This window comes from Camarhynchus parvulus, chromosome 1 (assembly GCF_901933205.1).
Source record: "Camarhynchus parvulus chromosome 1, STF_HiC, whole genome shotgun sequence".
Taxonomy (NCBI): Eukaryota; Metazoa; Chordata; class Aves; order Passeriformes; family Thraupidae; genus Camarhynchus; species Camarhynchus parvulus.
The window spans coordinates 7,891,490-7,908,330 of NC_044571.1; the positions used below are offsets into that span (position 1 = coordinate 7,891,490).

General features: G+C 36.5%; 1 protein-coding gene across 1 annotated transcript in view; it reads right to left on the reverse strand.

Annotated features, from left to right (window-relative positions):
- USP9X (ubiquitin specific peptidase 9 X-linked) overlaps window positions 1-16,841 on the reverse strand; it is a 98,076-nt gene that overhangs the window by 50,434 nt on the left and 30,801 nt on the right. The window contains exons 5-13 of the mRNA XM_030955314.1: window positions 15,163-15,275; window positions 14,605-14,823; window positions 13,276-13,391; window positions 12,771-13,022; window positions 12,555-12,693; window positions 10,904-11,056; window positions 7,044-7,148; window positions 5,351-5,557; window positions 4,375-4,511 (exon numbers count right to left, since the gene is read on the reverse strand). Coding sequence (XP_030811174.1) covers window positions 4,375-4,511; window positions 5,351-5,557; window positions 7,044-7,148; window positions 10,904-11,056; window positions 12,555-12,693; window positions 12,771-13,022; window positions 13,276-13,391; window positions 14,605-14,823; window positions 15,163-15,275 — 1,441 coding nt within the window. The remainder of the gene's footprint in view (window positions 1-4,374; window positions 4,512-5,350; window positions 5,558-7,043; window positions 7,149-10,903; window positions 11,057-12,554; window positions 12,694-12,770; window positions 13,023-13,275; window positions 13,392-14,604; window positions 14,824-15,162; window positions 15,276-16,841) is intronic.

Genomic DNA, 16,841 nt, shown 5'->3' on the forward strand with positions numbered 1-16,841 from the left:
CTTAAACTACACCAGAAATATTCAGATGACAAAAGCAAACTACTGAGCTTGTGTCCAAGACCCACATGCCATGAGCACTATCAAATTCTAGAGCCTGAGGACTCATAACCTCTGCAGAACATTCTTCAGGTGCCTCAGCTGCTGTAAATCAGAGCAATGATTTTGACTGCATAAACCAGAACTGCTCTTCCACAGTAAAGAGAGGAAAAAAGAAAACAAGTGGCTGTCAGGGGGAAGAGCAGCATTTCTCACAGCCACTCAGCTGATCCCATAGCCTGCCCTAAAGAAACAAAGATCTGATTTCCAACCTGTTCTCCTTTCTTTCAACACTTAAACAAGTAGACCTCAGAATGAGCTGAGTGGATTACAGGCAGGATTCTCATGCTTCCTGGGAAAGAGGGTGTCTATACCACATGGCCTACAGCACTGCACACTACTTCCACATCTTTAGAGAACAGTGGGGAAGGCAAGAAATCCCAGTTCCAGCATCAGCTGACAGTGATCTTTACAGCTGATAACCACATTTCACTGTAGATATAACAGCACAGATAAATTGATTCGTTGGCCAAATATCAATGTCCATCTGGATTTAAAAGACAGAAGCCACCAACACCCTGCCAGTAATTTTGTTATCTACAACCAACAGACTTTGGGCTGCTAAGCACTGTGGTTTTCAGAAGATTAAGTTTCATAACATGCAGAATTTTCTAAAATAGTTTGAAAAACACTCAAATACCCAGACATTTCTCAGACAGAAAACAAAATGGATGGAAGCATGAAAAAAGAAAAAATACAGGACTTCACAGATTCAAAACATTCTCTGTTTTCACTTTAAGAAACTTTCTAATTATGTTTCATTTCATCGCCACCAACCTCCTTATGAGAATAAAGCAGCAGCAAATCCAGCAAAAAGCTGGATGTCTATTTTAGTGGTTACCCAAGACGTTACCTCTAGACAGGGAACTGCATTCTCGAAGGGTAACAGAAAAGAGGAACACTGATTATTTGGGAAATACATATGATCAAACAACTAAAGGGACAAACAGAACCACGATGGGGTGTTTTGTGGAATCAAAGATACTAAAGTGTGTATTTATATTCATAATATTATGCATTTGTATCAATCTCACACAGTACAGCAAAACCAAACCTTTATCAGCAGAAGACTACAATGTTCTGGGTTAGACATTTTTTATTTCTCTCCTTTCTCAGCCACAGGCACAAAAAGTACATTTGCACACGGATCCATATTGGTTAGCAATGACTTTGAAAAGCTGAATAATTGAAATAACTAGAGTTATGAGCTGTGAGTTTTAACAGTGATCGTGAATAACACTTCCAATATTATTTTGATCCCTTGCTAGGATGGACTCAAAGGCAAAATGATTGTCTTTATGCACAGGAAAATAAGCTGATTTGACAAGAGCCTCTAGAATGTTTTCTAGTATTAAGACAAAGTCTACATGCAATTAAAATTTTCCTTATGCATCTAAGGTTAGACTAATATTACGTTGTCCCTGGGACACAATAATTTAACCTTTAATATTATTACACATTAGTTACTAGACAGTCATTAATGTGCAATAACTGAGGAGCTTGAAAAATTGAAGTCAACAGTAAAACTCGTATTTTCATTGTGTTATACAAAATGGATACCAGAAGTCAATGTATAAAAAGAAAAAATAACATTTTGAAAGAGATGAAGTATTTTGGATTATGAAAAACAACATAGCTAGAATGCTTATTTATTAGAAAAATACTGGCACAAACTGGCAAAGGCAAAATTCCAAACAATTTAAATGGATTAAAAAGAATTATTTATCTGCACATATAACTCACCCAATATAATACTACATATGTAACTCAGCTTTTGAAGATGACAATTGTGCCAACTGAACAAATGCTATGTACCACTAAAAGAGTGCAGATTATTCAGATGAAAAATCCAAATTGCAGTGACTGATCCCCACAAATTCCACTACTTACAGTAAAAAGTGACTTGAAGCATCATTGTTGCCCTAAAGCACTATGAAACCACAGAACTCTCAGTGTTCAGTTAATTCTCCTAGGCAAGTAATTTAAGAGACTGGTCTTCTTCTGCTCAGGTAGATAAGGTCAAACTTAAGCATTTGATATTGGTCTACAGAGGTTCTACCAACCAACATAGAGAGAATTATGATGATTATCTGTAAACTAAAGGTCAATGTTATGAGTAATAAAGGTGACTATTCCTAAGTATTAATAAGCATCTTTGCATTCATAAGAGTCCTTGCACTTACATAAATATTATTTTCTGTTGCAATTCTGGTTAAGCTGAACTTCCTGACACATGTAGCACTTCTTTGTGATCAGGGAGCTAAATTTTGCCACAGCAATTGTATAACCAATTCATCACTTTGTTCAACTGCATGAATAACTAGCAACAATTAAAGCCTCCCCCTCAAAAGAATTTCTACAGTGCCAATGGCATAAGATAATTTATACAGATATTTGCCAAGAATCAGCAGCACTTCCTGATCTGGACTGAACTTTCCATTGCCAGTGCCAGTCAGCTGGCCCACCTCAAAAGAGTAGCATAAAGAATATGTGCTCTGTCATGTCTGCTCGACATGTTTTCGAGGAAGTTGTCACAAATACCTGTTTGGACCTATTTTCACTCCAAATTCTAGAAGGATGTTAAAGTTTTAAGTCAAATAAGGAAAGCTGATAGGAAGAAGTATTGTATGCATGCATTACAATTTCCAAACTGTATCAATATTAAGAGTTATGAGAAAACTCAAGACTGGAAAATCAGGGATTATTTCAAAACTGTGTTTGCAAATTTCCCAGTCACCTGGGCAGTAATAACACCTGACAAAAACAACTCCCTCAACAGTATCTTGCTAACACAGCATTTTAAGTTCCTTGATTGAAACTTTTAATTACAAGTTCACTTTTCCTGGCATATTTGTTTTCAAATTCAGCATAAAAATAAGGTGCTATTACACACTGCAATGCAGACTGCCCTGAAATCTGAGGAAGATATGGTCAGATTAAAAAAAAATAGAGGAGAGACATTCAAACCATTTAACTGTACACAGACCATACAGGAAACTTACACTTCCACAACCAAAAAAAGTTCAGTTCCTCCCAAGATTACTTCGGAGCAGAAACCTAAATCAGTGCCTTGAATGCCTGAAGTGCTTCAGTAATTAATTACTTAAAGCAAAGTATCTTTGTTAAGGCACTGTGCTAAAAGCATTCAACTTGAATAACCAGGTAGCTTGGTTTTCCTAGATCTTACAGCATGAAAAAAAGGTTAAGGACTCCACAGAAAACAGAATTTTCTGCTAATTGGCAGGTAACTTTGTAACTTTTTTGGATAAACTTCAAACAATCATTAATGAAAAACTGTAAGGAATTAAAATATACTGAAAATTTTATAAGTATGCTGCAAACCAAATTAATAAAGAAATGCAACATTATCACAGCCCCTGAAAATGCTATCAGTAAGAAGATAGTGCTGTGCAAACTGCAGCTTATTTTCCTCAGCTTTCCCTGATTTGATCCTTTGTGTGAGCTGACTGCAATAGCAACATTGACTTGAATACTTTATCTGCTTACAAGAATTAAAACAAAGCAATTGTGCAGCACTGATAAGCCAACAATGTTTTTCAGGAATATGTAAAAATTCTGATGTGAATACGAATACTCTTAGGGGCTCAGTCTTTTTTACTGAGAAGACATTAAAAATAATTAAAATAATCATGTATACTTTAACAAGTCCAAACTGATAATGGCTTCTCATTATTTCTTCCTTTCAGAAACAAACATCAAATGAACCCCCGACAAAACCGACAAACAAACCCCCTCACCCCAATAAAACAAATTCCACACATTTCTAACCTATTCCATTCAGGAGAGAAAATCAGTAGAGAATTTTACCCAGACCACAAAGCTACCTTTGATTTTAAGCATTTGAACTAGATGACCTGCAAGAATTTATCATCAAAGAACAAGGATGGGTTGCTGTGTTTGTGTATGTTATTTGTGTACATACAGCCACATGGGCACGTAAAACATATTTATGCTTTGTAAGCTAATTCCATTGTTAGGCAGGAAACCCCATGAATAACAGTAAAAGAAATCCAGATTTTCCTCTAGATTACCATAAAAATTATTAAAAACATGTATGAAGAAGCAGTTAATGCTCTCTTACTAAACTTAGATGTCTGACTTTTTAGATACTATTTATACACACTAGAACAAACTCAAGACCATCTTCCAACACAGGTTATGGTTTTACCTAGACTTTTCAGACCTCTTGCAAAAAAAATTAAATTCCAACCCATCCAACTTTCAACAGACAAAATTTTATCTGAATCCCATTCTTACCTCAAGTTCTGTGGTGCTTCACCAAACAAACTGCAAATTTCTCTAATTTGTTTCAGTGCAGGAATGACCCATTTGTCATTTGTGCGAAGCTCTTCTATAAAACGATCTATCCACTGGATCTTCTGTGTATCTCGATCCTTAAAGAACAGCAGTTTACAATCAATATCAAGCATATTGCACAACTATCCCAATTCCCTTTCTTTGTGTTCAAAATGGAACACTCAAAGTCAAATACTGGATCACCTGAGTTTTGAAGCATGAAAGCATAACAGAAGTATCTGAGCAGCACTACATGCTGGCAGAAGCTACCACTGTGTTACAACCTCCCTGCACTCAAGCACTGCTTATTTAACAAGTGTTTAAATAATTTCCTATCTTCTTCCATTTATTTCTACTCACTGTCATAAAATATCAAGAAACAATGAGAAAATGTTTCTTAACAAGATGAATAATGGATTCATTTCAAACCATAATTAATTACTACTCTGACAGACTTTCACAGAGGTTTGGGTAGGGAAGGAGAGTGTATAATAGAATGGAAAAGATCTTGCTAGGTCCTTTCTAATACACAGGACAGCTAAGGACTTACTGGCACAAAAAAAACCTCAGCAAAACCCACTGAAACAAATTAGCATGAAGTTTGGGAAAAAGCAAAGGGGTGGAGGGGGGTGGGTTGCTTTTCCTTTCTCCCTATTTATTTTGGTAGGGTTCTTTTCCAATTCCTCCAGTGTGCTAATTATAGTACGTCACCAACTGCAACAAGACAGGCAAACTGATGTATTACACTCTCTCTCACCCATTAAAGCACTAATGGTGTTGATTAAAATATGTCCTGTAACATTTTAAAAGTACTAGGATGTTGATAGAACCATCCAAATCTATGTAAGTAACACTTCTGTTAAATTACCAAACAGCTTGAATTTTTTGTGGGGAATGGAAGGAAACTCAGAGACTGATTTCATACTGGTTTACTCACCTGTGAACAGCTGTAATCTAAGATTTTTATATGGGCACTAAGAGCCTGGTCCATGATATCAACTGGCACATCATCACTGTGAGCCAAATTCCACAAAAGGTTCAGCACTTTGTGTGCCATCACTCCATCCTTGTCATCCTCTGCAAGGCGACGAATTAACTCCAGCAGTTTCTCACGCTGTTTCTTGCTTGCATTTGTCCAACTTGCCTAAAACAGTATTTTAAAAAAATATTATAAAAGTCTTTTTTTCAAAATTCCACACATAACCTGCACTGTTAACAAACAATGCAACAATAAGGTGATGCAACTACATAAAGAACTTTCCCATTAATTCCTGTCATTAATAATATATAGCAAATTAGAGCAAGACATAAGCCAGACACAACTGAAGAGCTCTTCTCTTCAGTATTGTATTTACAGCTACAGCATATTCACCTTGAAGCTTAAAAAAAGATGGCTCTTTATTTAAAAATCACAGATGTTTTTGTAAGAGTTAACATTACCATTAACAATCGCACCAACAATCAGAGTGGGCTCAGCTGTTTCTTTTAAATGCTTTCACAAAACTCCTGTGCTTACACTTCAAAGATTTCTTAAATAACTTATAATCACTATATAAGTAAAACTTTAGTATCATTCATGCCTCTGAATTAGACTGAAACACATGGCCCCTGCATTCCATTAACCTTCTCCTGAATAAGTTTTCAATATGCCATCACTTCACATCCATCTCAAGGTCAGACACAACAGTTTACACACAGCATTTCAGAGCACTGGGTTAAGTATCTGATCTACAGAACATTAGACCCACATTCACCAAACTACAGGACCACAATAACAAAACACAAATTGTATGCAAGCCAAAATATGACTATAATGCATTTATCTAAAAAGAGAAAACTGAGTCTACAAAGCTGGCTTGCATTTTCAAGCAGTACAGCAGACCATGTCCTGAAAGTGAAACAGTAAAACAAGTCAGAGAGCACCACTACTGGAAGCTGCAAATAAAAGCCAGTGAATAACATAAACTTTCAGAAACAAGTTGTTTTGTCATTTCAAACAAATCACTGTGTGTTTATAAACATTCAGCTTTATCTTCCCGAGACTGTTTCATTTTGTATGTAAGCTAAACGGAGAAAAGTTATTACATGATAAAGAGGAAGTTGGGGGAGCAGGGAACCGAAGTCCTTGATCTCCTCTACTTAAAAGATCAAAAGTAGCACTGCCCAGTAAACCTGACAAAAGCTACTCTAATGCCAGGAGAAAAACATAATTTACTAAACCACCACCACTTCTTAATTTGGAACAAATGCAAAAAGGTATCTAAAACAAATAACTTATTTTATTTGGAAAATTTTATATTCCTAGGATTGCTAAATGTAACTTTAACACTACAGACTTCACAGACCTGCATTATCCTGAAGTGTTCAAACCAGAAAACAAAACTGTCTACTAAACAAAAATAAGAGGCCTTTGTTTTAGACAGGAAGTAAACAGAAAATCTCACAAGGAGTGCTCATTAAAGAACAGCCTTTCTAGAATTAAATATTACAGACTGTTGCTGCACATTAAGAAGTCTTTTAACACACAGAAACTGAGCAAATCTAAAAGGAGAAAGAAAGACTGAAAAAGCCACAGATTTACACACACCCTCACAACCCATTTCCTGAATACAGTCAAAATACAAAATTACCTTAAAACAATCAAACAGGTGATCAAGCTGTTCAGGAGAGAAATCCCAAGCTAATTTTGCAAGAAGATCATGTACATTTTTTACAATGGCTTCATGTTTTCCTGCCTGTCAGGAAGAAAAAAAAAGAATCCACCAACAATTCCTATTAAGTCAAGCAGCAAGACACTCTACATAATTTTTATATGGAAGACTATTAGAGGTGGCAGCAAGAAAAGCTGATGTTGTGGGAGCAGCACAGCAAACTGAATACTTCACTGGGAATTCACAATATTTAGATTTCTCTTTCAAGTGTAAGTATTTAAGTGTAAGTGCTTTGTATGTGTGCACACAAGTATTTATGTAGACCACAAATACTGCAGCATCAAAATATTTATTTTTTTTTGTTCCTGCTACAAAATCAAACTGGGACAGAGGACATTAAAATCTAAAAGGGTATTTTAACTTACAAACTGGTATTTTTATGTTGTTTTGTGAGGGTTTTTGTGGTTTGGGTTTTTTTTTAATAATAAATTACTCAAAATCCACTTCTGAATTTCACTGAGGTATTTTAAGGTGTAAACCAATTTTTAGTATTTTGCCAGTTTCTCAGGCTGAAGTATCTCCTATGTTTTAGTGGATCATAGACAACTAAAGCCTTCTATTACAAACAACTTGTTACCAGACAATGTTTTGAAGTCCAGCAGCTTCTAAACTTACAAATCCAGCAATTAAACAACTAAGGACAAGATGCTGAGTTTTATACTAGACACAGTTTTAACTGAGAGTGTGGTGTACCGCACAATTTTGACATTTAAGGAGGAAGACAATGAGGGCAAAAAAACCTAGTTCCATTTAACTCCAAGCATGAAGAACATTTTCTGCCTAGGCTGGAAAACATCCTGTACTTTACATCTGCAGTCAAAACCAACAAATATGGACTATGAGAATCAATAGCTGATTTACTGTAGACATTTTTGTTGTAAGTGAGAAATAAAAAATGCAAAACAAATGCCTAGAATACACATTCTGATGTAATTAATCCTGTACACTATTAAAAATACATGTATAAGCACTTTTGAAATTCAATTCCTACTAAAAGCTTTCATCAGTAATTTAAAACCAAAACTAAAAACCAAACTCAGACTAATAGCTTTGTTACATGCTGTGCCTTAAATTCTTTATAAGGTGTCATAAATTTTTGTTTTAAAAAAAGTCATTTTAAGTAGTAATGTTTGTTTTCATGTTATAGGTCAGATTACAAGAGGGGGAATTACTAAACCCATAATTCCACTTGACTCTGGAAAACATCATGTAATTTTTCTCCTCTTACCAGACCATTTCCTGGATAGAAAGAAAAACTGAAAGCATGCAAGGCAGAAAGAGCATCTATAATACAGAAATATGGCCAGCTCCTGGGGGAAGCAAGAATAAAGCAGGTAAAACCCTGATTTGAGAGGTCTTTAACAAATATGGGGAAGCTGTGAAGCACTGAAGGGTCTGGGGAAGCAAAACCAGACAGTGGGAGGAGGTAAAGAACCTGATGTGTGACCTGCCAGCTTGCTGCACAGGAACAGGGAAATGCCTGTGAAGTTCCAGTTAAATACTCCAGAACAGAAGTCATGAGACCTCAACCTCTGCCATTCTGTATTTTGTACAGCTGGATCTTTCCCTGCAACTTAATGCTTGCATTCAGAAACTTACAACATTATTCCTTTAATCAAATACACTCCTATATTGTGAGCACTGGCTTTGTAAGACATGAAAACACTTCAATAAAATTAAAACTTAGGTTGCCTCTGAAAGGCAAAAGCAGCATAATTGCATTACTTTTAGTAATACTAAAGAGTCTCAGGTGCAGGCTCACCCTCTAAAGCCAGGCAGCAACACAAGTGCTTGAGCCTGAAAGCAAAATCCCCCCCATTGCTGTACTGAGGCCAAGCTAAAATAGCTTGTTATATAAAGCTACACAGTAAATCAACTCCTCACTACTGGATTTCATGCCCCAGCTGCTCTCAGGAGCAGTCATTTAATAAGAACTTCTAAAAACTACTATACACAGGGAATAGTGGAGTAGGTGAAAATCATTCTGTATTAGCAAATTTTAGTATTCTTAATTTTTAGTCCATTAAAATCCCATGGCTAAAGCCACAGTGAAACCATCCACCTGAATAAGAGTTACTTTCACACAAAAAAAAGTACAGGGCAAAATTACAGCCAGAGCACTGCAGTAGCCACCTACTTGATAGCATAAGAAGTGAGCAGAGCAAGGGCATGGAACATTCCTTCTGAAATTACTCCCATTTACTCCTAATTTTTTTTTTCAACTGGTAAAGTGGACTATCCCCATTTTTAAGGGTTGCACGATGTATTCACATTTTTCTGGAAGGGTAGAAAGTTTGACTGACACTACCTTATCCACATGTCCTATTTCCAAGCACTAGGAGCAAGGTAATTGCTTGGAAGACTTTTTTCCCCAAATTCCAGATTTTTTCTCCTCTTATTAAAAGTGAGGCTCTAAAACAGGTAAAAGAGGCCTACTAATAGCAAACTAACCTCTCAAAGTTTTGTGGGTTTTTATTTTTTCACCACAGGTATCTTGTAGTCTGGAAAGATCTACAAACTGCAAGCTGAAAACTAAGAGTATGATCCCAGACCTTAATTCAAGTAATCTGTGCATTGCTCAGCTACATGATGAAATTTTCTTAAGAGGATTTTGGGATAATAAGACAAGACTGTATTGAGTTTCAGCCTGTGCAGTTACTGCCATGCTGGAACTGAAGCCTAGGCATGATGAAATTACTTGCAACACCAGAGATCTCCCCTACATCACCTGCAGCCCCAAATGTTATAAATGTAACCTGAAAATAAGTCCACTTAAGCCAAACTGTTCTGGTCTCAGAACAGCATGAACACATGTAAACTGTGTTACCAAAATAACCAAACTTGTATTGGCCTTTGTCAGGGTATAACCCAGCTGGCAAATAAGCACCACAGAGCTGCTCACTCAGCTCTCCACCCCACAGTGCCATGGGGGAAGAGAGTGACAGGGGGAAAGTGAGAAAACTCAGAGTTGAGATAACATAATTAGTACAGAAGCTGCTATGGAGAAATGTAACTCTGTCCCTGCCCAAACCAGTACAGCCCTCCCTCCTTGTCTTGGAAACCAGAGTTAGCCTTCCCACACTTGAAGGACTGGCCTGAAGACCTTTTTGTACAATCAGAATTTCACTACCCATTATTTATGTTTCAATCCTATTTTTTTAAATTTTCTGTATACTTAGTAATTGTCAATGATTTTGTCTCTCCAGCTGCCTAGTCTGTGTGTTAAAATCATGCAGCCCACAGCTAAGGAAATCCACCTCCCCAGTCATGTAAGTAAAAAAATCAATATTGCAAAATTCATAACTTTTCAAAAATCATTGTTGCAACACAAGGAAAAGAACTTGCAGCTAAATAACTTCTAGAACAGTCATCATTATAAGCCTTACTAATCACATTCTGCCCAGGAAAAACTTCCACAACTGCATGGAACTCAGAGATCAGCAACACATATTTCTCCATGCATTTTAAAATACTAAGCTATCGTGCATCATGTCTCTGCTCAATGCTGAAGGTTTGTTAATATTTAAAAAGGATCACCTCTGCACCATGTTCTGAACTGTTCCCTCAGGCTTTATATTTATGTGTGGCTGACCCCTTCTACTGGAGACATTTGAGATGACAATTTTAAGCTCCAAGACCCCAAAAACAAACACCATTTCACCTCAAATTTTCTTTAGCTTTGTCTAACACAGAGCAGAAGCAGCCCAGGTTCTCTTCTCCACACGACATACAAGGAGACGCCTCCTGTGCAGCAGCAGACAAGCAGCTGAATTATTTACCTGCGCAGCCCAAATGTTGTCAAGATCCTGCAAAGTGAGAGCTTTCTCTTTGATGACAAACCGGAGAATTTTCTCAAGTTTTTCTACATATTGAGGTTGATGAAGACTATCTCTTAATACAATTGATAAAATGTTGTTCTGCTGGATCCATTCCTGAATATAAAAAGAATAGTAGTGCCATCTCAAATTATTCAGATGCCATCATTAATATTTAAACTACAAAACAAAAATCCAACCTGTTACAGATTAAAAAAGATGCAGCACAACAGAAAGGGTTTAATCTTTAATTTCCTCTCTCTAAAAAAAAATTATAATTTAAAATAATCCAATATATTACTGGATTATTATTGGAAAATGTTCAAACAATTTCAGACATAAGAAGCCAATGTGGAGAAGAGCAGAGTTAACTCTTCTATTCAAGCAACAAAATTTTTATTTTCCAATTCACAGTCACTAAGTATCAAAACCAAATTGTTTATGACATGTCTAAATCTACTGGTACACCTACAGCATATCCCATAAAAAGACTTAAGCAAGGACTGAAATATAAAAATTATTATTAAAGTACTGCCACTTTTAGGGTTTTTGAAATACTTCTTATTGAACCAGAGGCAAATATTCAAGTCATATTTAAGGAGATGCAATTTTCTCAGTGGTGTCACTGACACAGTCAGACCATTTTGTTCCAAGTGAAGCAAAGCAAGATGTGCTCTGAGCACTGACAGAGAAAACAAACACCCACAGCATCATCACCTCCAACACTGTCCTTGATCAGACTTACAATATTCAAGCTGGTCTCATGAAATAATGAAATCTAGGCATTTTCAGTTAAAAACACAGGTCCTGTATGAGATGCCAAACTGTAGGAAATGTGTAAAAAAGAGACCTATTTCCTCCTGTTGCTTTAAAAAGTCAAAACTGCAGGTTTTTTTTCTTGTCAGATGTCCTTTTGTAGATTACAAACCTCACAACACATGGCCAGTCAGAAAGATGGGGCAGAACAGTGTAAAAATCACTTAACACAACTAGATTTCACAAAAATTAAAGAGAAAATAGTTCTTATTTTAGTTTTATAATTGCTCATTTTCATACTTCCCTATATATACACTCAAGCAACAGTATTCATAATACAAAAATATTGATTAAAACAAAAATGTGGTATCTAGAGTTTTCTGTAGTGAAGCATCCAGCTCCTGAAATGTGAGAAGCAGAGCAGTCACTTAGAACTCTAATGAGAAAAAGTTGAAGCACCAAACCCAGACTACATCCTTATTTAAGTGACCATTACATTTCTAGTTACTGCAACACTGCAGTTGCAAATGAATCACATTTGTTTTATTTAGGTTTCTCTGGTTTTTTTTAAACTCTACATAAAACACACACTATCCTAGGATCCATTTTTAAGCCATGATTTTAGCAGGACTGAAAAATAATTCTCAACAGCAGCTTTGACACAAATGCAGAGGTTTTTTTTCACAGAAAAGCTACTATAAAATGCTTTATTACCATGACATGATGCCTAATGTTTCTAACATTGTATATGAAAATAAGCAATGTGTGCTGGATCCACAATATAGAGCTACTTCTACAGTTGAAGTACAAGGGAGAAACCAAATTTATGCAATGAACTCCACTGAAAAGGAGCACTTACTGCCATTCTTTCAGCTGTGAGCCACTCTTCCTCTTCAGGATTACCATGTCGATGAGTGTAGTATGACACACTGGATATTACTTTGTTAACTTCATTTAGTGCATTCATTTTACCATTGAAAGAGGAAATTTGTAACAACCTGTGAGAAAAATTTAATGTAAGAAGTGTGGAAAAAATTATCACCAGTGGCATATTATATTAGAAGTAGCATCTTACCTAAGAATCATTTTTAACCTAAATATTTCTAAGTTTTTTACAGTTTCTTCTTGTCCTGGAACTCTTGAAGCTAAGTTCTTTAGAGATTTGATTATCATTGACAGAGCATCATTTTTGGCTTCATTCTTTGCTTCTTTTTTCAGTTCATCATCTGTTAAATTTTCTAAAAACTGTGGAACCATTTCTATAATTGGAAGGAAGTATTTCTTCACTGTATGTAATGTTAAAAATTCAAAACATTGTCCAAATGGCCTAAAAAACAAAGAAAAAAAGGAAAGTGTCATAAATCAGTAGTCATGCAACATTATGATAATACGGTGCAATTAATAAAGAAACTGATATCTACTTAGAAGCACATGAAATGCTGAAGGTAGACACAACCAGCTGAAGAGATGGAGTGAAAGGAAGCCCTTCAATAAAAGTCTTAAGCTTTCTGCTAACCAAGTATTTAATACTGAGTTTAACTTTTACAAATGCATAAATCATTACTTAGAAAAAACCTTACTTGATGAGAGCTGCAATGATCTGAACATTCAATGCTGATCCGCTCATGAATCGATCATGCAAGACCTGAAATCCATTTAATGTGCCAAACTTGTTGATAAGATCTACTAGCCAACCCTGTAATAAAACAAACAGTTATTTTCTGGTATTCACAAAGTATCATCTAGAAATACTTTCAAGTACCTTTTAATGACAACATTTGCTTTAAAATAGTCTTTACACAGTTTACATACTCAGTTTTAAGGAAATGCTCAGAAACAGGCAACAAGATCTTTTCTGTTATCATGTCAAAGAGCAGATGCTGTAGATGAGCTACTCAAGAAATTTATTTAGGAATAAAAGTGACTATAATTTAGGCCCACTTTTAGCTGTTAAATTATTACAGAAAGTATGACAGTTCTGGTATTTTTTCTTTGTCCTGGATGTGATAATGTCATGTATAAAAACATTAAGAATGCAAAGTAACATTCTTCTAAACACAAATAGCAATGCAAGGGAAGTCCAAGGACAGTGGAGTTTTTTATCCTTGGCTCTTACAAGTAAATAATGAGCAGTTCCACTAAAGAAAAAAAAAAGAAAAAAAAAACAAAACTAAAAAACACCCACCCTAAAAAAGCTGTATATATATATATATATATATAAAATAAATAAAATTAAGTTAACTCCTGAAGTCTTATCAATGTCATTTGGAGATCAATTCTGAAAACTTCAGACTCAAGAACCAGGACAGATTGCTAATTTTCACCTCCAGTTAAAAAAATAAAACAACGAAACCAAAACCCCAAGAAACAACTACAAAACACAAATAACAAAAAACCCAAACAAACAAAAACCCCAAACCTTCAACATCCCCCCAAAACAAAACCAAGCCAAAGCCACTGAAAAAACCACACTGACAGTGGCATCTCATGTCCAATTAGAAAACATTTCTTCCACCACTGGAAACTGTAAGGAAGAGAAAATTCCTAATTTATCACATAATCTCCTCCTCAAAGTGTGTCACCTACAAAATTTCTTCTTAAGGGAGAAAGTAAATCCATCAACTGGCAAATGCAAGCAAGCCAATTAACACAGTAGAAATGGCATTCCAGCAGAGTTGTGCCAGCTTACCACAGAAACATGAGACAGAGTTTGATGGTGGACCAAAGACAGGAGGAGTAAGAAGGGGAAATGCACATTAAATCAGGAGTCATAAGCAACAGAACATCTCAGTGACAGAAGAATGAAGAGGGCTTTTGGCCCCCACTCTAAGAACACTTCTCTACAGCTGCTGTGTCACTAGGTAACACTGCACAGAGTAAAACACAGGGGTCTGAAAAGGCTCTCACACCTTTGGTGATCGTGGGTCAGGAGGACGGGCATAAAGTTCATCTTCAGCGAGCTGGACTCCTGCAGGAACTGTTTCTGAGGGACGAGTACCATTGTATAGATGGAATTTGCAGTGAGGATTTAAGGCCATGGCAAGAAGTTCAAGAAGGGGAAACCAATCTTGGGACAGCTTGGCCACACAGAGTTCCACTAGTCTATGAGTGTTGTTAATAATACATCTCTGTTAATATAAAAAAAAAAAAGAACAAGTAAGAATGTGGCAGGGGACTGTACAATGAATATGAACTATAAACTTGTAACATACATGGTTCTCGTTCTCCCCAAATCATCTCTCATGTTTTATTTCCTTCCAAAACTCTGGAGGCAATAAAGTGGAACACTGACAGAAAGATGACTCCCCACTGCCTGTCCAGATCCATGCATACAACAGTTTTCTCACAACTTGCTACTGAGTTTCAAAGATTAGCTCCAGTTTTTACAGTCTCCCCCTAATCACAATGGCAGTTTCCTTCCTTTTTAAATTACCACGGTCTTCAGAAACACAACTTTAAAAACTCACATGAATTTCAAACTTCCAGCCGCTCACTGCCTCATCTGTAAGGATTTTTGTGAAGGATATTGTTAACCCATCTCGAAAAAATCGCTGGCATGCTTCACTTTTGACATCAAGGCCTATTTAAAATAAGAAAGAAAAACAAACTGTTAGACATGGAATTTCATTAGCTGTTACATGAACATTTTACATGCTGAAAGCAGAGACTTGGTGTGCTGGTGCTGATAAGTTCTTCTCTGTAGCTTGTACAGGGCTGTGTTTTGATTTGGGCTGGAAACAGTGTTGGTAACACAGGGATGTTTTCTTTACTGCTGAGCAGGGCTCTCAGATCCAAGGTTTTCCTGCTTCTCACACCACCCTGCCAGGAAGTAAGCTGGGGGTGCACAAGGATTTGGGAGGGGATACAATCAGGATAGCTGAGCCTAAAGGACCACAGGGATATCCCAGACCATATGGGGTCATGATCAGCCTACAGAGCTGAGGAAGAAGGAAGGGGGAGATGTTTGAAGTGATGTTGTTTGTCTCCCCAAGTCACTGTCACATGTGATGGAGCCCTGCTGTCCTGGGGATGGCTGAGCACCTGCCCACCCATGGGAAGTGGTGCATGAATTCCTTGATTTGCTTTGCTGGCACGTAAATAAAAAAACTTTGCTTTTGTTTTACCTCTTAAACTGTCTTTATACCAACTCCTGAGTTTTTTAACTTTTGCCTTTCTGATTCTCTCCCCCATCCCAGCAGAGGGGCAGCGAGCAAGCGTGGCTGTGTGGTGCTTAGCTGCTGGCTGGGGTGAAATCACAGTATTTGGACTTCAAAGGCTTGGTGTTTAAAGTTTCAGAACTGATTCTAAACAAATCTTGGATGAAAACAAACTTACATAAGCTTAAATGGACAAAAAACTCGATGGATTAATGTTCTAGCAAAACCACGTCAAAAAATTACTCCTTTACATAATTTTTAAATTGTTTTTAAAAACATGTGACTTGGGTTGGTTTTTTTCCCCCATGTTTACAACATACTTCAATAGATATACTAGCAAACATAAGAATAGGTACAATTCTTCTTTATGTTCTTCTTATCTACTTGCTAACAGCAAAACCAGTTAGTGAAGACAGGTAAAAATACCCATTTCAAGAAAATGAAGAAGATACAGCTTCAGTAAAGAACTCAGTAGTGGTCCCACAGAAATGCAGATGAATTATCTTGAGAGAGATGGAGATGGTCTTTAGAGGGTGCTGGAAAAAATCTCATTGCTTGGCTGGCCTAACTTTTGGATGCACACGTGCCCATGCACACACACAGATTTTGGTTTTTTTTGTCCCTAGGGCCTCCCTCTCTCTCCCATTCCATGCAATTCATCAAAACCACAGATTTGGGATCAAGGATGAAGGTTTACTTTGTGTAGTGAAATCTCATTTCAGTTTAAGTTAGTTATAAATTCCAGAAGTTGCCTTGCATCTTGCTTGCATGTGACACATTGTAAAGTTCTGGCAGCATGTTAAAAACTGAGTGTAAATGTTAGGAGCAATAAAATCCTTCTGAAAGAAAGAGTAGAGAATATTCTTGCCTATAAAAAACCAAAACCTTAAAATAAACAATTTTTTATTTTTTAAATTTATAGTATCCAATTCACCACGGCATTTACTTCTGGAGCAAATCTCATTACTGAAAATACTCCATAAGTATTC